This window comes from Nothobranchius furzeri, chromosome 2, assembly GCF_043380555.1.
Source record: "Nothobranchius furzeri strain GRZ-AD chromosome 2, NfurGRZ-RIMD1, whole genome shotgun sequence".
NCBI classification, from domain to species: domain Eukaryota; kingdom Metazoa; phylum Chordata; class Actinopteri; order Cyprinodontiformes; family Nothobranchiidae; genus Nothobranchius; species Nothobranchius furzeri.
The window spans coordinates 75,292,615-75,315,249 of NC_091742.1; the positions used below are offsets into that span (position 1 = coordinate 75,292,615).

A 22,635-nucleotide genomic window follows, 5' to 3' on the forward strand; every position below is an offset into this window, starting at 1 on the left:
AACTCTGGAAAGCAGCTTTAAGGATTACTTTGCTAATTCTATTACTTTTATTTAGAGAGAAATTTTGTCCTTTTTACACATTTTTTATTTCTGTGCACCAGCTGCAGCCCAGTAAAATGCTGCTTAAGGGTCTGGACCCGTTCTCACAACTCTGCAGTGTGGTTGACTGACAAAAAACTGCATTAAGGAAGCAATATTATAAGACATTTTAAGGCCATTTTCAAATTGAGGACCTTACATTATAGAAACAAGAAAGGGGCATGACTACCTTACAAAAAGTTCAGTCCAGACCTTCATTAAAACTGAAAGTGCTGAAAAATAACACAAACATCAAGACAATTGATCTACAGAGAATGAAAGTACATGTCTTTTCTACAAACAATGCAGTACCACTAAACCTGCACTTCTCCGTGGCTCACGCCCCCACTACCTGAAAATAGCCACCTCCCACACACACCTGAATGAATGAAGGTTCTTTCATACCAGTCTCAAATGAAAAAAAGCAAAAATATCATTTCACAAAATACTTTAGTGAGTTTCAAATAAAAAAAGCATTCTTGTTTATTGCGTCTGTGGCATTTTTAAGACCTTTAGACTCTTGATTTAAGGATTACTTGTGATTTCTAAGGATTTTTTTGGCCTGAATTATGGAAAATCGAATTTAAGGTTTTTAAAGGATCCACAAATGTCCAGCTTAAAAACACTTGTATCATCTTTGTAATGAACTGAGGGCCGACCAGAGTGTGTAAGTGTGTGTGAGTGTGCACTTCAGAGAACAGAGGGTTTGTTGTAATGAAAGCAGAGTGTGTTCTCTTATGCAACACGTGTGCGTTTTCCACCTGCACCAGTGCAGGTGGTTATCGTGTGTGAGCTCCACAGGAGGGCTCCATTAATAATCCCCTGCTGACACGTACTCACACACACGCTCACTTTCTCCTCTCCTTCTTACACACGCACACGCACACACACACCCGAAACCCTTTTCCACAGCTCACATAGCAGGAATGTTTCCAGAGTTTCTCTAACTTTTTAGTGTTAATTTGCATCAACATCATATTAAATTCTAGCTAAACAACAACCTCAGGCGCTATTATTCCAGATGTTTATCATTCCTCTCTTTGCAGAAAATTGGTCATAATAACATGTAGAGAGAACTTATAAATAAACCATAAAGAGGAGGGAGCAGATCCGAGATCGGGTGAGAAGGCAGACAGAACGGAGGAATCGTGGAATCCAGTCAAATCCAATTTGTTTCAAAGAGCTACGGCCCAAATGGGGTTAGCCACAAATTGCTTTAGAGACAAAACAAGCAAGAGACGAGGAGGGAAACGAGAAGCAGGGGCTCGGTGAGACGAGCGAGGCCGTTCGACATTCTTACTCTGACGATGGAGGCGTTGGGAGGGAGCTTACGCCTCGGCTTCTTCTTCCTCACCTCCTCGTCTTCGTCATACAGATACTAGGAGAAACAGACAGGACAAGAATAAGGAGAAAGAATAAAGGAAAATAAGAGGAGATCATTTACTAAAAACGTATTTTAAAGGGTATTCCTATAGAAACAAAAATCCAAGAAAAAGACTAAAAGTTTACATTTAAGTTACATGTTATGGGAATATTCTTCATAAATTCAAATAAGTGTCATTTTGTATTTCAAGAGTCCCCACAAATAAGAAAAGGAAACTGCTGTTCTTAACAGGGGCGGTTCTAGAGGGATTGCAGGGTGGGTCAGTGCCACCATGACATGACCCCCCCCCCCACCCCACCCCTGCTGAGGGCGGAGCCTAAGCACAAATAAGAAGTGAAATAGAAATGGAATTTGCTCCCTGTGATCCTCCACACCCAGCCCCCTTCCTATCTAACAGATATTATTTCTCCCTGCGTTCCACCCCGTTCCCTGAAGTCAGCAGACTGCTTGCTTCTGAATGTTCCCAAAGTGCACTACAAATCTCAGGTGGAGCGGCCCTTTTCACAAGCAACCCTGAAAATGAGTAACGATCTCCCTCTTCACGTGAGGCAAGCCCCTTCGCTCCCACATTTTAAGCCCACTTTTTAATCTTGTTTTTGATTATTGATTTTATTTTCTCATTGTGTGACTTTGACCTTGCCTGTTTTCTCTACTTTTGTCTGTATTGTTGTGTTTTACTTAGGGATGTCCCGTTCCAATATCGATATCGGAAGTAATTTGATGTCGGCCCAAAAACAGTGCATCAGATTATATCGGACAGCATCAAAAATCTCCGATATCAGCGGCCCCTTAAGGTTCACATTTTTGCAACCATTGGATTAAGAAAAAACTGTCTTTTTTCATACTTACTATTATTGGCTCTTGTTCTCCGATTGAGTAATATCACTTGATCAAGCCTTTAAAACATTCCACACTTCGAAATAGGTAACAGTATGTATGATTTGTGCTGATATCGTATCAGATTGATATCGGTCATCGGAAAGTATCGGGACATCTCTAGTTTTACTCTCCTTGCTCAGCTTTTTGTCAGCTGTCACTCAGTTTTAAAACGTGTTACATAAATGAAATGTGATTGGAATTGCTGTTATTACAATGTTGTGATCATTCACTAAAATCTGAAACACTTAAAGTCATGTTTCTTGTGTTTTCTTACAAATGTGCCTCTCTAACTGAGCAGCTGGCCCCATCCTGGCCCCCCTCCAACACAAGTCTAGAACCTCCCCTGGTCCTAGATCAATTACATCATTGTTTCTGTGATTTATTACAACCGTTAATAATATCATTAGGATAATAATACATTTCTAGACTTTCTATGAAATACATAAATAAATTGGACATTTGGGTGCTTTAATCAACCATTAGCTCAGATTTACCATATTTAGACTACATGTCCAACAATAGGAACTCAAAGTTGGATTCGTTTTTATTATAATTGCTGAGGGACTCGGTCTACCACCTCTGATTCAGTGTTCACTAACAGCCCAGATTTCACCAAACAGCGTAAAGTCAAGGCTAAACTGTTTGTTCTTTGCATCATCCAACATTCTACCACTTTTTGTCCAATCTCTCATTTTCCCAGGTTTGATCTCTGCCTCTCATCAGGACAGGATACTTTTTATGACCAAAAAAGTCCAGTCAAGAAGTATAAAAATAAAATCCTGTCTCATCCATCAAATTCGACGTAGGTCAGTTTCTATTTTCCTCTCATCTCCTCTTCAGTTGTGTTTATTCACTGGATCACCGCTCCACCGTCCTCCCTTCAGCTGCTGTTCTCCGTCCCTTCTTTAATTCGTGCCCAAAAGGCGTCATGCTTCCAGCTCATCCCTCTCTCCGTTTTCTGTTTGCTCTTTTTAATCTATTGTGCTGCTGGCAGTCAGCCATTTTTTTCATGCTCTAAAGATGAATAACTTATGATCTGTACAATTCTGGTAGATATTTCCAAAATAAGAAGCAATAAAAAGCTTGAGCAAAGAACAAAACATTCCAAAAAATCTTCACCGAGCTTCTTTCTGTTCTCACAACAGACTTTGTACATCTTCTCATATCTGGAGACTTACATATTCCTGTTGATGATGCTAATGACAAATCTGTAGAACAATTCCTTGGAGTGCTTGAATTATTTGATGTGCAGCAAAATGTGCGCGGACTCAAGGGCACACGCTCGACTTAATCATAACCAAAGATGTGGATGTATCACATGTTAGGGATGTGGGTCTAGCTGCGTTTTCTCTGAGATATCTGTTTCACCTGCTACACATCACACCTCTGTTGTTCTAAAGTATCTAAGTGATCACACTGCATCAGTTTTTACAGTACGTATGAATACATCAACAAGTCTGACAACCAAATCAATCAAATCAAAGATACTTTATTAATCCCAGAGGGAAATTAGAGCCAGCTGTGCTGATTCACTTAAATGACTTTAGCTGCAAAACTCTTGAAGTCCTTTGCACCCAAAAAGGTCAGACTTATCTCTGGCCAACGAAAAGCTCCATGGAGGTTCACTAAATCAGTTACTAACCATAAAAGAATATGCAGGAAAGCTGAGCCAACACGGAGAAAAAGTAACCTACCAGATCACTATTAAAGCTTCACAATGCAGCTGCGCACCTACAACTCTGAGTTAGGTAAAGCGAGACAAGCCTTTTTCTACAAAGTCATTAGTGATAATACTAAAACTGAGAGGTTAACTGGTCTCCAACACAGTTAAACCCTGATTTCATTTCCCAAACTAAGTCTAATGGGTTTGCGTCTTTTTTCAATGAGAAAATCATGAACATCAGATCAACCATTCATTCCTCCTCATTAACAAACACAACCAGACCACAGCTACAGCCACATAGCAACGATCTGGCTAGAAGGCCAGCTGTCAGTGTGATTAGTGCTAAAACGCTGGAGAACATCCACCTGCTGTCTGGACACCCTGCCAACTAACTTCTTCAAAAAATGTTTTAGCAGCTTCAAAGCTGCTGTACTGAAAATTGTTAGTTGTTCCTCATTGTCAGGTATTTTTCCTAAATCACTGAAAATGACTGCGGTTACTTCTACAGAAGTGATGAATAACTACAGACCAATCTCTAATCTCCCCTTCAACAACGTTTTAGAGACAAACAACCTGCTAGTTAGTTTCCAGTCGGGCTTTAGACAGCACCACAGCACTGAGACCGCACTTATTAAAGTATTAAATGATATTCGTCTGAATACAGATTCAGGTAAAACATCCGTCTTGATGATGCTCAATCTCACTGCAGCTTTTGATACTGTGGACCTCAACATCCTTCTTGATAGGTTCATAAGCTGGGCGGGACTTTCAGGTAAAGTCCATAGTTGGTTCCAATCTTATCTTGAAGACAGGGGTTATGTTTTTTCTAATGGTGATCACAAATCAAAGCTGATCACCATGACATGTGGGGTCCCCCAAGGCTCAATTGTTGGACCTCTGCTCTTAAACAAAGACAAGACTGAAGTTATTGTTTTCGGAAACGTGTATAGGTTGGAGGTTATTGCTCAACATGGCTCCAGAGGGATAAAACAAAGACCCAAGTTAGAAATCTTGGTGTTATTATTGATTCAGACCTGAGCTTCACTGGTCACATTAAGGCTACAACTAGATCAACGTTTTATCATCTGCACCAAATAGCATGTCTCAGAGGTCTCATGTCCAGACAAGACCTAGAGGAACTCATTCATGCATTCATCAACAGCAGGCTGGACTACTGCAATGGTCTTTTGTCTGGTCTTCCCATAAAAGCTGTGATCAACTGCAGCTTATTCAGAATGCTGCTGCTAGAGTTTTAACAAAAACCAAGAGAACTGAGCACACCACTCCTGTTCTTAAATATCTACACTGGTTTAGGGATGGGTACCGAATTCGGTACTTTTTAAGGTACCGACCGAATTCCATAGTATCGACCGAGCACCCATTCACGTCATTTCAAACGGTGCCTCGTTTCGGTACCCGTCCATCATGACGAGAACTTGCCAAGACAGCTGCGCATGCGCAAGAGCGTTTTGTCGTCGCTTGCTGTGAACCAGTTGTAAACAGAGCAGCATGGTAGAGAGAACGCAGCCTAAAGCTTGGGTCCACTTCACTAAATGTGATGGGTAACTGGATGATGAAACCAGCGACAACTATCTAAGTGAGACATCCTCATCTTAATCTGCTCCGGTAGGTAAATATAATTAGCTTGATATGTTAGCTTCCGTTTAATGGTGCGTTCGCTTTCTCCTCGGAACTCCGAATTTCTGACTAGAACAACATGAACGCGCTGTAACTTTGGCTTCACTTTACTAAATGTGACGGGTGAAGACGAAACCAGTGACGATCTAAGTGTGAGGCATCGTTTTAATCTGCTCCAGCAGCTAAATAAACTGTTTAAGATATTGTTAGCTTGATATGTTAGCTTCCATTGCTACCATTGTTATCAGCTAATGGTGCGTTCGCTTTCTCCTCGGAAATTCTAACTTCCCAGTAGGAAAACTCAAATGAAAAAGGACGGCAAAAGGAATGAAGATACACAGTAAATTTAGTTCACAGTAAAGATGTTTGCTTCAGTTTAATTATCAGCTTATAAAACTACAAGGGCAATGTTAAAATACAAACAGTTGTATGTTATTTATCATGATATTTATCAAATATTGTTATATATTGAGAAAAAATATATATTTAATTATAAAAGAAAATTAAAATAATAAACACTCAAAAGTATCGAAAATTGGTACCGTTAAGTACCGGTATCGATTCCTAGGTACCGGGAATTAGTACCGGATCGATTCAAATGTCAAAGGTACCCATCCCTAGTTACCAGTAAATTACAGAATCCCATTTTAAAGTGCTTTTACTAGTTTATAAACCACTCAGTAGCATTGATTTGGGCCGTGATCACAGAAGTAGGGAGATGGGCTGTAGGTGCAATATATTTTCCACATCTAGATGGCACCCTGTGAGAAAAAAGACTGGATTTCTGCTTTAAGCCAAACAGATACCTTCACAGTAAACCCACCTGCCCATGAATAGGATCGTCACTGCCCTCCTGTTCTGATGAGTAGCTCTCTTCCTCTTCTTCAGAGTAGTTGTCGATGTCTGGAGAACGATCTGGGGGTGAAATAGAATTACTTTAAAGAAAAAGATAGAAACAAGGAAAGTTTGAAAAAGAAAGCAAATTCATGTTGATTTTAGCACGTACCAGACATCTTTGCTTTGGGTCCCTCGTGATCGATGGGCTGACTGGACAGAGAGTAGACTCTGATCTCAGCAACGGGGACGGAGACGTCCTTCAGCTGGCTGTGGAGCCCCAGCACCTGGGCACCCTCGCTGGGGTGCTGCATCACCTTAATGGCAGGGGAAAAAACCATCAACTTTATAATGAGTCTGCTGGCAACGATTGGTTTGATGTTTTGTGTGTGTGTGTGTGTGTGTGCATGTGTGTGTGTGTGCATGCGTGCTTGGTGCATGTGTGTGTGAGACAGAGAGAGGGAGACTGAAAGCCATCCAGCCTTTCTCTGCAGTCTGGTCACACCGGCAGAGTAAATGAAGTCTGAGCAGCTTATGACAGACAGCCATGGCCGCAGATTAAAGACGAGACGTTTCTGCTATACATCCATCTGAGGTTTAGCTGATGCCCTTCAGATGTTTCAGATGCTGCCAGCAGCTCTCAGCGGCTCCCTGCTGTTGCTAATTTAACCCGTTTTCAAGTCATAACGGCGATTATGCAAATCTGACAAAACTGCATGAAGGCGCAATGTGCATATTTAATTAGTGATGCAGTTTGACTGCCTTGTTTTCTTGTCCCCATTTCATTTGCTATTTGGTTATGAAGAACTTGGATCTAGTGGTGGACTTACAGCAAGTTCACTATAAAAAGGACTGCCAATAGCTGCTTTCTACTGCAATGGTGGATTCAATGCATCAAATTCTCTACTAAAACGAATATAAAATAGTTTAAATGTCACTTATCTTTGCTGCACACAACCAAAGGAATGTATGTTCGAGAGCTGCAAAAGGCCTCCAAGCCCCACTTTGGACAAGCCCGAAGATAATGTTTTAAATTAACGCCAGATTGTTATAAAACATATGTGACGTATTTCTAATCCTAAAAGGTCATAAACATGTTTATGCTGCTACATAAAATGACCATGCCATGGTAATTATTCATCTCCAACAACAGATATGTGAATAGGAAACTGACCGAGTCTCGCATCATAAAGGCTCTCAAACACGGTGGCATCATGCTGCGGGCTAAATGAGAAAAGTGAAAATAACAGTAAAACTATCTTTAAGCTTTCTTGTCTAGTAAACACTAAACAGTGGAGCTCTGCAGTCGCCTTCAAATGTGAACTCTGGCTAAAGCAATTAATATAAAATGTAGGCAACACATTTTCATTTATTTATTTATTTTGTTGCTAAGCCCGCGCTCATCCCATAGAACCTGATGTATTTTGAAACGATCGCCCCTCAGCATTGGCCAATGGTGTTAGACATTCACTTACGTACATGTCAATCATAGAGTGGGCGCACATTTGTGAAGTACCTAGATTGATGCAGAGTTGGTGACAGTTCCTATGGACAAGTAAGACTTGTAATTAGAAAGATTGTGGTAGGTAAGTGGGTAGGTATAGATTTATACATGAACAAACAGCACAACATGAAAATAATAATTGTAAAACAATGTGTTTTAGCTCTGTTGGCCGACTAGAGGTGTGTGTTCATGAACGAGAGGCGTGGCTTCCAGGAGTAATCGCAGAAGTAGGGAAAGGGGCTTGCGCTGCAATACATTTTTCCACCTCTAGATGGTGTCCTCAGAAAAAAACATCAGATTTCTGCTATAAGGCTGCTGTTTGGCTGTTTTTTTTTCTCAGATAGTCTCTTGCAATTTTAATAATGTTATCTTTTCTTCACAAAAAAGTAAAGTATCTGTGAACAGCAGAATTGACGTGACTAGCCAGAATGTTTGGTCCCATCTGTCCAATTTCCTAGAAGCTTGGTAGCTTATCAACATACATTTAGACAAAAACTGGTCTCACTGGTCTTCCATTAAGTCCACTTTGGCTAAAACAGCGATTAGCAAAAGTTTACCTCTCAACTCTTTTGAAGACGTTTTGGGCTCTTCATGGTCCATTCACATCAATTGTCCACAGTCCAGTGGACCTCTGAACAATCTGTCCAGCAGATCCACGTTTTTATGCTTGAATTATTTCTACTCCTTTCTCAAGGCCCCATCATCTTTAGTCGGACCCGTTTCATTAGTTTTCATTATTATTCTGTTGAGCCACAATTCAAATGCAACGTCTGATTTCTATTAGTGGATTTTCTGCTCATTTTTATTTATTATGATATTTTATTAGTTTCAAGTCACTTCGGTGACCATAGTGAGTAATGATTTCATCCATGTCTGCACCTGCAGCATGTTCCCCTCCTTTAAACACATAGGCTTGAATAAAATAAGCTGTCAGTTATTTTTACAGCAGGTATGGAGAAAAAAAAAGTTTTAACCTTTCACGTGAAGGAAATTTGTGAACTTTGCCCTTTGTGGAGCATTTTGCAGCCTACTTGTCATCCGAAAAGGCTTGATGAATACAAATGTACTTTATTTTGCATTTAGGGACAGCTGCAAGCCTCTGAGCAGTCGAGTAACCTTCTATTTTAAATAGCGAAGGCTTTTCATCAACACTGACGGGGCTGATTTAAGGTGGCACGGACCATCTTTCAGCTTCTTTGACTCTTGAATTCAATCTGCACTTAAAAGCAGCCAATTTTAGCTCATGTAAACATCCTGGAGACCATTACCTGATTAAGTCTGGATTCATATTTCTTCCTCTTCCTATTTTGAGATGTGACAGTTGGTTCAAGGGGCTTTCATATGTCTGATAGTCTTACACCGAGCTTAGAAAAAGCCTCCAGATGTTCACGGAGAACGTCAACATGCTTCCACAGATAACAAGCCACTTCATTTAGCAGGAGGTGGACGACACGAGGAGCTCCTGGCAGAAGAAGCAGAAACCTCATTGGAAGTTTGATGTGTGATGGCATTTGTGCGGACCATAAAGAGATGGCTGGGTCAAAGATTGAAATCCAGCATCCGATTTCAGTGCACTTGCTTGAATTGAGTCCGGATGAAGGTCAGCTTTAAATATGTCTAGAGAGGTCTAGACGTAATTGAAATTCTCTGAGTGATGAGGTAGGAATGGTAAAGGGGGTGTGCGAGAGGAGCATCGCCCTGCCTTCATATCAACGTGGAGTACAGTCATGGAGATGCGGTGAAATTAGGGATGGGTACCTTTGACATTTGAATCGATTCGGTACTAATTCCCGGTACCTAGGAATCGATACCGGTACTTAACGGTACCAATTTTCGATACTTTTGAGTGTTTATTATTTTAATTCTCTTTTATAATTAAATATATATTTTTCTCAATATATAACATTATTTGATAAATATCACGATAAATAACATTCAACTGTTTGTATTTTAACATCATCCTTGTAGTTTTATAAGCTGATAATTAAACTGAAGCAAACATCTTTACTGTGAACTAAATTTACTGCGTATCTTCATTCCTTTTGCCGTTTTTTTTTCATTTGATTTTTCCCTCTGGGAAGTGAGAATGTCCGAGGAGAAAGCGAACGCACCATTAGCTGATAACAACGGTAGCAATGGAAGCTAACATATCAAGCTAACGTTATCTTAAACAGGTTTATTTAACTGCTGGAGCAGATTAAAACGATGATGCCTCACACTTAGATCGTTGTCACTGGTTTCATCTTCACCCAATCACCCGTCGCATTTAGTAAAGTGAAGCCAAACTTTAGAGCGTGTTCATGTTCTTCTAGTCGGAAAATCGGACTTCCGAGGAGAAAGCGAACGCACCATTAGCGAAACGGAAGCTAACATATCACGCTAACGTTATCTTAAACATTTTATTTACCTACCGGAGCAGATTAAGGTGAGGATGTCTCACTTAGATCGTTGCCGCTGGTTTCATCATCACCCAGTTACCCATCACAATTAGTGAAGTGGACCCAAGCTTTAGCGTGCATTCTTTCTACCGTGCTGCTCTGTTTACAACTCGCTCGCAGCAACCGACGACATAACGCTCTTGCGCATGCGCAGCTGTCTTGGCAAGCTCTCTTTATGAAGGACGGGTACCGAAACGAGGCACCGTTTGAAATGACGTGAATCGGTGCTCGGTCGGTACTATGGAATTCGGACGGTACCTTAAAAAGTACCGAATTCGGTACCCATCCCTAGGTGAAATGAAGTTTATCTGAGATCAGATTTAGGAAGATGATGCATGAGTAGATGAAGGCTGGTTTGTTGGCTCACAAAGCTGTAAAAGACGTCAACCAAACCTTTTTAACTCACAGCTGATTGACTAACCCATTAGCTGTTTGGTGGATGTAATAAATCTAAAGCATTTATAATATACAGAGCAGACGTACAGAACCGACAGCTCTACAGGTAGCATTGTGGGCAGATGAGTTAAAAACTTGAATAACAATATAATTACAAACACAAATACAGGACCTCTCTCTATGGTAAACATGGACAGAATATGATAAATTACCGTATTGACCCGAATATAGGACGACCCCAATTATTAGAAAATCCCCCTTTCCTAGACTAATCTTCAGGAAAAGACAAAAAAAAAAAAGTCACTTTTTAAATAAACTAATTTAATTGAAAATGTGAGAACAAATACTGAGTAAGAATAATATTTTAATGCAAACTATCAGAACTTTGCTAACATGTGAAATCAAAAGTCAAATGAGGCTTTTATTCAGACGCCCTCTGCCTCGCTGCAGTCCTGGTGGACCATCAGATCACTACACCTGCCGACTCCTCCCATCCCAGAACGCCATCCTCACTGCCATCCAATACATCCATGCATATAATGTTTGATGCCTCTGCTGAACTGACCACCGCCATCTTAAAATTAGCATAACTCTGCCTTAGTAGCACCACTTTCAGTTCACTCTGCTCCGGATCTCTCGTCTCAATTTTTTTCTCCTGTTGAGAACATACAGCCTGGCGCCCTCTGCTGTTACGGGCGTGTAATGACCCCAGACCAGACCTCAGCATGTATAAATGTTTAGACCCTGATTATAAGATAACCCCACGCTGTGGGCGACGGTGGCACAGGAGTTAGGTGCTCGCCCCATAATCGGAAGGTTGCAGGTTCGAGCCCCGCTCAGTCTGTCTCTGTGTCCTTGGGCAAGACTTTTAACCCACCTTGCCTGCTGGTGGTGGTCGGAGGGACCGGCGGCGCCAGTGCTCGGCAGCCTCGCCTCTGTCAGTGCGCCCCAGGGCAGCTGTGGCTACATCGTAGCTCATCCCCAGCAGTGTGTGAATGGGTGAATGACTGATTGTGTTGTAAAGCGCCTTGGGGGGTTCCAGGACTCTAGAAGGCGCTATGTCAAATACAGGCCATTTACCATTTAAAATTATTTTCAATGAAAAAACCTCGTCCTATAATCAGGTCAATACGGTGATCAGCAACACTAATATTAAAGTTAAAAACATATTCCACCATCAATTTTAGCCTTTTTCTAACTTCCTGTTAGAGCTAGCTGTTACGATGCTAATGCTAGCTTGTACAGTGCACATTTCTGATGTCATTTTTTCGGAACTCTTTTGTTTTCTTTCCAAATGATTCATGATACCCCCTTTCTGAAGGCTAAACTCACGTGTGGTGGTGTTGTAAAAACGTTAGAAGGAGAGCAAAACACACCAGAGGAGTGTGGCTTATAACACACTAGTATGTCAGAATCAGAATCAGAAACAGAAAAGGTTTATTGCCATTGTCAGTGAACAAACAATTCACAAACTAGGAACTTGCTTCGGTACTAACCTGCTACATATAACATGGACAATAAGATAAAAAATAGAATAAAATATAATTTAAAAAAACTAGAATAAAACTTTCAGCGATAAAAAATGGCAGGTAATGGTAACATGGCCGATAACGTGACGTTGTGTCGAGTACAGAAGACGAGCATGGTTGTGTGTTTATAAGCTGTTCACAAGTCTAACGGCAGATGGAAAGAAGCTGTTCTTATGGCGGGAGGTTCTGGTCCGGATGGGCCGTAACCTCCTGCCTGAGGGAAGCGGCTCAAAAAGTCTGTGACCCGGGTGCGAAGGGTCAGCTGCTATCCGACCTGCACGCCCCCGAGTTCTGGAGACGTACAGGTCCTGGAGAGATGGAAGGCTGCAGCCAATCACCTTCTCAGCAGAGCGCACAATGCGCTGCAGTCTGTGTTTGTCCCTCACTGTGGCTCCAGCGTACCACACAGCGATGGAGGAGGTGAGGATGGACTCAATGATGGCCGTGTAAAACTGCACCATCATCTGGGTCGGCAGCTTGGCCTTTTTCAACTGCTGCAGAAAGTACATCCTCTGCTGGGCCTTTTTGAGCAGGGAGCTGATGGATGGCTCCCACCTAAGGTCATGTGTGATGGTGGTTCCGAGGAAGCGAAAGGAGTCCACAGTGGTGACGGGGGTGTCCGTCAAGCTGTGTGGCTTATAACACACTAGTACATAATATAATATGTATTAATATAATAAGCATGTGTGATTTTTACAGATATATAATATAGCGATACGGTCCAACTCTTAATTTACAATAACAGAATACGCTGGGTCTGTCCTCATTAAAACATCTAAATCATTTTAGGTCAACTTAAACTTTATCTTTGCAAAACATGGCAACTACCGCTGTAAGGCCATTCATAACCCAGCCCAAAGTACAACGAAAACTATGTGAGGATATGGGATTAAATCAACAATATCCTCCGAGGCTCTGGACTTCCCAGATGTTGCCTCTCAGTACTGGGAATACCTCAGCCATGTTGATGAGCCCCAGGGCCAGGGTCTTGTAGCCCAGTATGGTCCGGTTCTTGTAGCGCTTCCGCCGCTGCAGCATGATCTGAAGCTTGTTGGCATCCCTCTTCAGAAAGTGTGGATACTGTAGGCATGCACGCACACACACACACACACACACACACACACACACACACACACACACACACACACACACACACACACACACGCACACAGGTGAGTGGCTAAACTGCTAGGTGGGTTCAGACTCGTAAAGCAATTATCCCTGTTCCTCGATAATGAAACAGATCCTAATGGCTCGTTGTGTGAGGGCACCATCACCGGCTGAATCTTCCGCAGCGCCTCAAAGCGTTCCAACCACTTAGTCACGTCCGAACTATGACATAACCTGTCATTAGGAATCTCACCGGGTGCCTCTCTAATTGGAACAAACCGGCTCCGGGTAACAGAACTTTGCCGTGCCTCTGCGGCTCGGCTCTAACAGGCTCCCCACGGCTGTGTTGTGCTTGAAGCAGGTTTAATGTATAATGTGTAACATCCGCTCTCGCTGTGGGATCCACAGAGCGAGAGAGAGACTCCCTGACCTTTTAGCAGCATTAGAATCATAGAAGGGAAGATGTAGAGCAGAAGAAACGCTACAGGGAAGTACATGAACCCTCCTCTGTCTCTGTTAGCTTAGTTTAGGTTACACTTCTGCTCTGTCCACGAACTTTTGTCTGTACCTGCAAGGAGAAGGTGAGCTGCAGGTCGGTCTCCGTCAGTCCTGCTGAGGACAGCAGGATCTCATTGGAGCGCAGGATCCTCTTGGAGCCCTGAGGAGACGACACAGAGAGGAGAAACCCACCGTGAATAAGGTCAGAGCAGAGAGAGCTTACTCCAACAAGCCAACGGAATAAACTCTCATCAATCACACTCAGCGAGAGGAGTGAGTGAGGCTGAGAGGTAAAGAAAATGGAAAACAGGACGATAAACAAGGACAAACCGATAAACAGAAAGTAAATGGTTTTGTTTTAGGCTCACTCGGCTGGATCCGCTGCCAAAAAGCTCCCAGAGTTAAAAGTGTGGAGAGAATTGACCAGCATTAGTGGTGTTAATCTCTCTTTCAGTGACAAGAACAGAGTAACTCAGAGTACAGAAAGGGTTTCAGCCGTAAAACACAGCTGAGGAGGTGTGAACAAGTCCTAGAACCTGGCAGGAGGGAACCAAGAATGGCTTTCTGCTGGAGTTTGATCGTTTCTGGGTCCTTTCCATACCTGCAGTTTGACAGCAATGACCACTGAGGTGAGATCTTTGTCCAGTTCCTTCAGCATGATCAGCTTCTTCAGGGTCAGGTTGAAGAGCCTGAGTAGCAAGCACAAACATTAAGATGAGATATATAATACACAAAGCCCTCCCCATGCTTTATCTGCTGTTTTCACAACAAACATCAAGTCTGTGTCCATTTTCTATTCAAAAAGTAAAATAAAATAATCAGAGAAAGGACTTGTTTTTAAATACGAAATGGAAAAATGGGCCACAGGACCGAATGTGGTTTTAATATTTATTGCAAAGGTGAAACATCTTGTTTTTCTATTTTGTATCTTTGACCCGAGACTAAAATTGAAACAACAAACATGGTCTCATTAGAAACGGATTTGGCATCAACTTTGACCAATTTTGAATTGGGCTTCTTCAACGGTGTTTGGCGGACTGACCCAAGACTGATTTCAGTAGCAGTGAAAATGTTGGACTCATTCCTCTGATTGGTCCTAGCGCTGTCCGACTGTGTGCCGAGACGGTTTGAAAGACAACCATACAGTAGACTCTGGCCCTACGACCAAGCACTGTCTATGGGTCGTGCCTGACTATATATTTATATAGGATGGCTTGTCAGGCCAAGGGAAACCCACATCTGTTAACTTCTGCAGAGGTTCGGACTCATAAGTACTAGAGGCCATTACAGTAATAGTACATGATTACACGAGTGATCAGAACTCACAGGGCACACTTTTTGTCTGATTTTGATCCCATCTTCACACATAAAACACTTGACAGAACCAGTAATCTATGTCTGCAAGGCATTTTAGCTTTTAGGCGCCTATAATTGACCAGGTCACAAAACCACATTTTACCATTGCAACACACACAAACACACACCTACATAATAAAAATTATGATGCGATTAAAACACAGTTTTACTTGAAATATGTGTCCCGAATATTTGTAAATTAGAAACTAAATGTATGTTTTTGTTGCAGGCTTGCTCCCCATGTTTTCTTTTTATTTATGAGCCCCATCAGATGGAGGAAATTACTAAAATTAAATTCAAAGAGGCGTTAAGTGCGGCTCAGCATTTTATCTGATGACATGCTGTTCAAAGACTCATTCCAGCCCACGATCGCACTGAAAATAGACTGCTATTTCTGCAAAAGTTAAGTCTCTTTGTTCCTAATCGATGCCAACGTCAGAGCGCACACACACACACACACACACACACACACACACACACACACACACACACACAACGAAACTGCACATTTCCCCTCTAGTGACACAATGAACACAACTGATTAACTTAAGAAGAAAAAGGGGGTTGGGGGGGGGTCAAATACAATCATACCCAAACAGCAGCTGTGCAGCCAGGGGTCAGTGTGTTCAATAATTCAACTGGTGGTTTAGGAGATGGAAAGTAAGCATTAGAGGATTCAAAAAGGCGTGATGCCAAAGCAATGTGGGGAGGACTCATGCAAAATCAAGCAGACAGGAAAAAGAAATGAGAATAAAAAAACAAAGAAAGGGAGAAAAGGCAGGAAAAACAGAAATGATGTGGACACCGAGAGACGTGGAAATGACAGGAAACATCAAATTAGATAACAGACCATGCAAAGACAGCAGTCGCACCTGGTAGTACGTTCTGCTGGAACGTTTCCTAACCTGCACGATGGTTTACCATTGGCCAAAGTCATATCTCTCCGCATTTATTCCGCCATACTTTATTTTAAAAAGGACTGCATGGGGTAGCTACACATTGATGGCAGAATACATGTCTAATCAGTAGGGAAACAAGAAAATCATGTTTAAAAGCAGCGCACCGATTTTTATTGAAAATTTACATGCCAACATTTACAGTATTTTTCAGTTTAACTTGTATTGTGATATTGTTTCGTCTCCCCTGTATTGTGATATTTATCGTTTCGTCTCCCCTGTATTGTGATATTTATCGCTTCGTCTCCCCTGTATTGTGATATTTATCGTTTCGTCTCCCCTGCATTGTGATATTTATCGTTTCATCTCCCCTGTATTGTGATATCGTTTCGTCTCCCCTGCATTGTGATATTTATCGTTTCGTCTCCCCTGTATTGTGATATCGTTTCGTCTCCCCTGCATTGTGATATTTATCGTTTCGTCTCCCCTGTATTGTGATATCGTTTCGTCTCCCCTGTATTGCAATATTTATCGTTTCGTCTCCCCTGTATTGTGATATTTATCGTTTCGTCTCCCCTGTATTGCAATATTTATCGTTTTGTCTCCCCTGCATTGTGATATTTATCGTTTCATCTCCCCTGTATTGTGATATCATTTCGTCTCCCCTGTATTGTGATATCATTTCGTCTCCCCTGTATTGTGATATCATTTTGTCTCCCCTGTATTGTGAGATTTATCGTTTTGTCTCCCCTGTATTGTGATATCGTTTCATCTCCCCTGTATTGTGATATCGTTTCGTCTCCCCTGTATTGCAATATTTATCATTTCGTCTCCCCTGCATTGTGATATTTATCATTTCATCTCCCCTGTATTGTGATATCATTTCGTCTCCCCTGTATTGTGATATCATTTCGTCTCCCCTGTATTGTGATATCATTTCGTCTCCCCTGTATTGTGATATCATTTCGTCTCCCCTGTATTGTGATATCATTTCGTCTCCCCTGTATTGTGAGATTTATCGTTTTGTCTCCCCTGTATTGTGATATCGTTTCATCTCCCCTGTATTGTGATATCGTTTCGTCTCCCCTGTATTGCGATATTTATCATTTCGTCTCCCCTGCATTGTGATATCATTTCGTCTCCCCTGTATTGTGATATCATTTCGTCTCCCCTGTATTGTGATATCATTTCGTCTCCCCTGTATTGTGAGATTTATCGTTTTGTCTCCCCTGTATTGTGATATCGTTTCATCTCCCCTGTATTGTGATATCGTTTCGTCTCCCCTGTATTGCAATATTTATCATTTCGTCTCCCCTGTATTGTGATATTGTTTCGTCTCCCCTGTATTGTGATATCATTTCGTCTCCCCTGTATTGTGATATTTATCGTTTCGTCTCCCTGCATTGTGATATTTATCGTTTCATCTCCCCTGTATTGTGATATCGTTTCGTCTCCCCTGTATTGAAATATTTATCATTTCGTCTCCCCTGCATTGTGATATTTATCATTTCATCTCCCCTGTATTGTGATATCGTTTCGTCTCCCCTGTATTGTGATATTTATCGTTTCGTCTCCCCTGTATTGTGATATTTATCGTTTCGTCTCCCCTGCATTGTGATATTTAAAGTTTCATCTCCCCTGTATTGCAATATTTATCATTTCATCTCCCCTGATTGTGATATCATTTCGTCTCCCCTGTATTGTGATATTTATCGTTTCGTCTCCCCTGTATTGCAATATTTATCGTTTCGTCTCCCCTGTATTGCAATATTTATCGTTTCGTCTCCCCTGCATTGTGATATTTATCGTTTCATCTCCCCTGTATTGTGATATCGTTTCTTCTCCCCTGTATTGCAATATTTATCATTTCGTCTCCCCTGCATTGTGATATTTATCATTTCATCTCCCCTGTATTGTGATATCGTTTCGTCTCCCCTGTATTGTGATATTTATCGTTTCGTCTCCCCTGCATTGTGATATTTATCATTTCATCTCCCCTGATTGTGATATCATTTCGTCTCCCCTGTATTGTGATATTTATCATTTCATCTCCCCTGTATTGTGATATCATTTCGTCTCCCCTGCATTGTGATATTTATAATTTCATCTCCCCTGATTGTGATATCATTTCGTCTCCCCTGTATTGTGATATTTATAGTTTCGTCTCCCCTGTATTGTGATATTTATCGTTTCGTCTCCCCTGTATTGTGATATTGTTTAGTCTCCCCTGTATTGCGATATTTATCGTGATATTTATCATTTAGTCTCCCCTGTATTGCGATATTTATCGTGATATTTATCATTTAGTCTCCCCTGTATTGCAATATTTATCGTGATATTTATCATTTTGTCTCCCCTGTATTTTGATATATATTGTATCACCAGATTCTTGCCAAAACTCACTGCTAATAATCAATGAAAACTCAAACAAGTGCAGAACGTGTATCAAGAAATTAACTCAGAATTGGCTAATATTAGGCAAGATCTGCGTTATGGGTGATCAGCCAATAAAAAAATTATACACTGAATTTTTTTGGGTTCATGAATGCATCACTGCCAAACAGTAACAAAGGAAATGTTTGATTTCAGCCCATAAACTCCCATTCGCTGAGCACTGTCACACTAGCAGTGACTGATCTTTTTTTTAATAATAATTTTCAACCTGATTTGAAACTTTAAAAAGTGAAAATTAGACAAATCAGAATCTTCAGGTCAGAGTTCTAGTTAAAACATAAATCACTCTGATATGATAAGTACATCTCTAAAATCATTACCCCCTCATTTGGTTTAAAATGCCCACCTGTTATCTAAACCTGGAGTGGGTATTTTAGAAAATAGGAGACCACTTAACCTGAGTGCAAGGCCCTTATGTCTAAAAATGATTACAATACAAGCAGTTCATGCTTGAGTGGTGACTTATATTTATGTGTGGTGACATAAAATGATCCATTTAACTATAAGTTGTGTAAAAAATAAAACACTGTGGTTTAAAAATCTATCAAGGATGAAGCTAGAGTCTGACGAGATAAAACACAGTGGAACTGTAAATGCTGAACATGGATCGATATCAGACAGGATGAATGGTAGAGGATGACATCTGATGCACAAACATACTCACTCAAACTTCTCTAAATAAAAGTGATGAAGATTAAAGGCAGTCAGAGTAGACAGAGGAGAAAAAAAGAGCCTTTTTATCGGTTTCTCTCCCATCAGCTTCCTCTCATCTCACCTAGACCCTCCACCAGACTCACCCCACTCAACGGCTTTCATCTTTCTTTAAGTGCTAACATTCCAGTCACTGAAAAGGGATAGGTTGCTGACGAAACTGCTAGAAAAACTCACAAAAAGCATTTTTTCCTGTGAGAAGAGGTTTACCGTCTCAAGATAAAAATGGACAAGAGGAGGTTAAATCTATGAATGCAAATAAATCCATTTTTCCTGATAGAGGGGACAGCTAAGTGGGAGCTTCTGCCCATGCCTGGTACCTCGGGGTTAAGTGGATGCAGAGGAGGTCAGATGGAAGGGGTCGATCTGGGACTGGGCTGAAGGCAGAGATCAGATCAGACAAACGAATCAAGATGAGAGGCAAATTAAACAGTTAGACTTCTGGGTTGTTAAAGAAAAGAATGCCAGATGTTGTGTTAAGACTTGATATGAAAAACTCTAAATTGTTTATTATTTTTTCGGTGATAAAAATTCCAACACTTTTTAATAACAATCACAATCTGTTCCATAAATGATCCAACTATAAAACCAGTAAGACTAAAAGAGAGATGAACCGATTCTGATTTTGAAGGCCAATACCAGTTCAGCTCTGATCTAGAGTCACCAATTTCAGTTGTAAATGATCTCTTGCAGGGGAATGAACAAAGCGCTGTTTTAGTCTAATTAAATTACAATTTGTCTTTCAGCACATAATAGCATCCACCTGGAAGATAGGTATTACTTGTTGATGGAACTTTTTGAAAGGAGCAGTTCATTCAAGAGCTGTTTTCCTCAAAGAGCTGTTTAAAAGCGGAGCGATCTGTGTGTGTGTGTGTGTGTGTGTGTGTGTGTGTGTGTGTGTGTGTGTGTGTGTGTGTGTGTGTGTGTGTGTGTGTGTGTGTGTTGTAGCTTTCCCAAATGACTTGTTTTTTTCCTTGCTGGAGCTAATACAGTTAGCAGGGTTGCTGCAGTCATGCCAACAGGGCTCTGGAGTCCAGAAGGGGCGGTGCGGTTCCACATGGATTTATAGATGTAGGTTATTATTTTAGATCAAGCCTGCGATATGTAAAAATGCGTGTGGGAAAGCTCAGACTTTTTGCTGCAGCTGTAAACTTAATTTTCCATAATAATTGAGAGCACAAAAGTAAATTAAATACATCTAATCACAGCGTACTAACGGCAGTAGCTTCCTTGCTAGACGTCTTTGAGTGACATATGCAAAACACAGTTCTTCACTGTTTAGGAGAGAATTTAGATTTTCTGTGTAACGTACCCAAAGGCAGTGTCCATCTGGACCTCCTGACTCCCTGGATCGCATGGGGATCTTATCAAACCATACAGCACACCCAGACTCCACAAGCTCTCTCACATACTTAAGAAAGGTATTGCTAAAACATCTAGCTTCCATTCCATCATTCCATTCATCATCTGTTATCTGTACAACCATCATTTTACTCATACTTTGTCATGTAAAATCATTTAGTTTAGAAAATAGAATTAAAAATCGTCGTCGTCTCGTCGTTTTTATAATTATATTCTTGACTCTGTCTGATTTAATATGAAGTGTGTGTTCCCTGAATAAATCAAAGAACCTAAATTCCTTAACATAATGAAAAACTGAACCCAGTTCATGTTTATATAGAAGATAAAGTGTCTGGCCAATACTTTTAAGAACTCGGAAAATCCACGGATAGAGGCTAAACTGAGCCTGAACCATTTTTTCCACCTACACTAACCCAGTGAGACGTCTCTCTGACTGCCATGCAGTCACACAGCAGCAGTCACCACAGCTGCCAAGAGGAATCACATGGTAAAGGTCAAAACAGTCTGCCAACACTTCCTTATGGTCCAGTTCTCACTTCTGCCCCATCTACCCGACAGCCTGTCGCTGCAACCCGACGGTCGTTGCACATCATTATCGCTCAGAATAAAAGGAAGCAGCAAGGACAGTGGAGAATGAGTCCAAAGAAAAATGAATCAGGACACGATGACGAGTCAGCGTGGAAAAACCTGCCTCGACACAGCACCGCCTCAGATTATAATTGCAGGATGTGGCACATAATAGTGAAAACAACAAACCAATTTGTCTAGCTGGGAGCAAAGCTTTTCTGAGATTTTAATTCATTCTCAGCAAATAGATTGGGCTCCTGGAGACTGAGAGCTGACAACTGTGTTCTCAAAGACTCAATCAGTCATAAAACGGGAAAAGAAACCTGTGGATCTAGTCCATATATCATCAACAGAATCAAAGGTTTATTATTAAAAATATCCTAAAAGTTGTTAACTGACAGGTAAGTTTATATAAATAATCCTAAGCACCTTATTTAGTAAGATTTTAAATCACATCCATTTAACATAATTACTCATCGAGTTGGGGAACACATTGTTTTTATTTCTCACCTTCAGATAAAACCACATGTTGATGTAGCACCTCAAAATAACAGCATCAGCACACTTGAGTGTGTATTATGATCAGTTTTCCCCTTACCTGTTTCTTATTTAGCTGCAATATATTAAGGTAGGGCAATATATGAAACATTTCCAAGCAATATTAGTCAGTATGAAAAGTGACGATAGGGGATATATTGGGACAGGAGACGTTTAGACGCTCTGTGGGCCTGACACATGGCATGCAGCACTCCACCATTCACATAAACAGGCCACGAAGCTTCCATGTGAGATTTTGTTGTTTTCCAAATTTATTGGCTATTTGATGTGTCAATCAATTATAAACTGCACCACAGTTGGCCTGTCAGCCAATAGCTGATGACTTTGCCCCAGTAGAGGGTGGGTAACCCTTCACCTATTGGTTCGGGAAGATGTCACTCAAAAGAATGAAGCCAACACTCGGATGCTAATGTGGATTATGACAGACGCATCTGAGGAAAATTTGAATGTTTTCCAAGGTCTATTATTGGTGATGGCTCTATTCTGTCAATGATGTGAGGCTTTAAACAGTGAGTTAGACATTACTATGGTTTTCCGAAGGATTTGACAAAATCTTGACAAAATTATGGTGTCTAGTTATGGTTGAATCCCAGACTGGCATACATCACTGGAATTACAAGAATCCTAGCTTGAAATGTGTAAAAAAAAAATAATATATATATATATATATATATATATATATATATATATATATATATATATATATATATAAGTACATAGAACAAGTGTTACAAAAAGAAAGTATTGCTAATAAGACTTGGAAGCTTAAAACGCCCCATC

General features: G+C 40.9%; 1 protein-coding gene across 3 annotated transcripts in view; it reads right to left on the reverse strand.

Annotated features, from left to right (window-relative positions):
* The window catches only part of LOC107377028 (phosphofurin acidic cluster sorting protein 1), a 106,278-nt gene that overhangs the window by 17,318 nt on the left and 66,325 nt on the right, over positions 1–22,635 (reverse strand). For 2 of the 3 annotated variants that reach the window (XM_015946398.3, XM_015946396.3), the window contains exons 2-7: positions 14,553–14,640; positions 14,022–14,111; positions 13,298–13,423; positions 6,649–6,793; positions 6,466–6,557; positions 1,379–1,456 (exon numbers count right to left, since the gene is read on the reverse strand). In XM_015946398.3, coding sequence (XP_015801884.1) covers positions 1,379–1,456; positions 6,466–6,557; positions 6,649–6,793; positions 13,298–13,423; positions 14,022–14,111; positions 14,553–14,640 — 619 coding nt within the window. Of the gene's footprint in view, positions 1–1,378; positions 1,457–6,465; positions 6,558–6,648; positions 6,794–10,391; positions 10,499–13,297; positions 13,424–14,021; positions 14,112–14,552; positions 14,641–22,635 lie in introns of those variants that run through there. The other variant, XM_054747477.2, reaches the window with a different exon arrangement.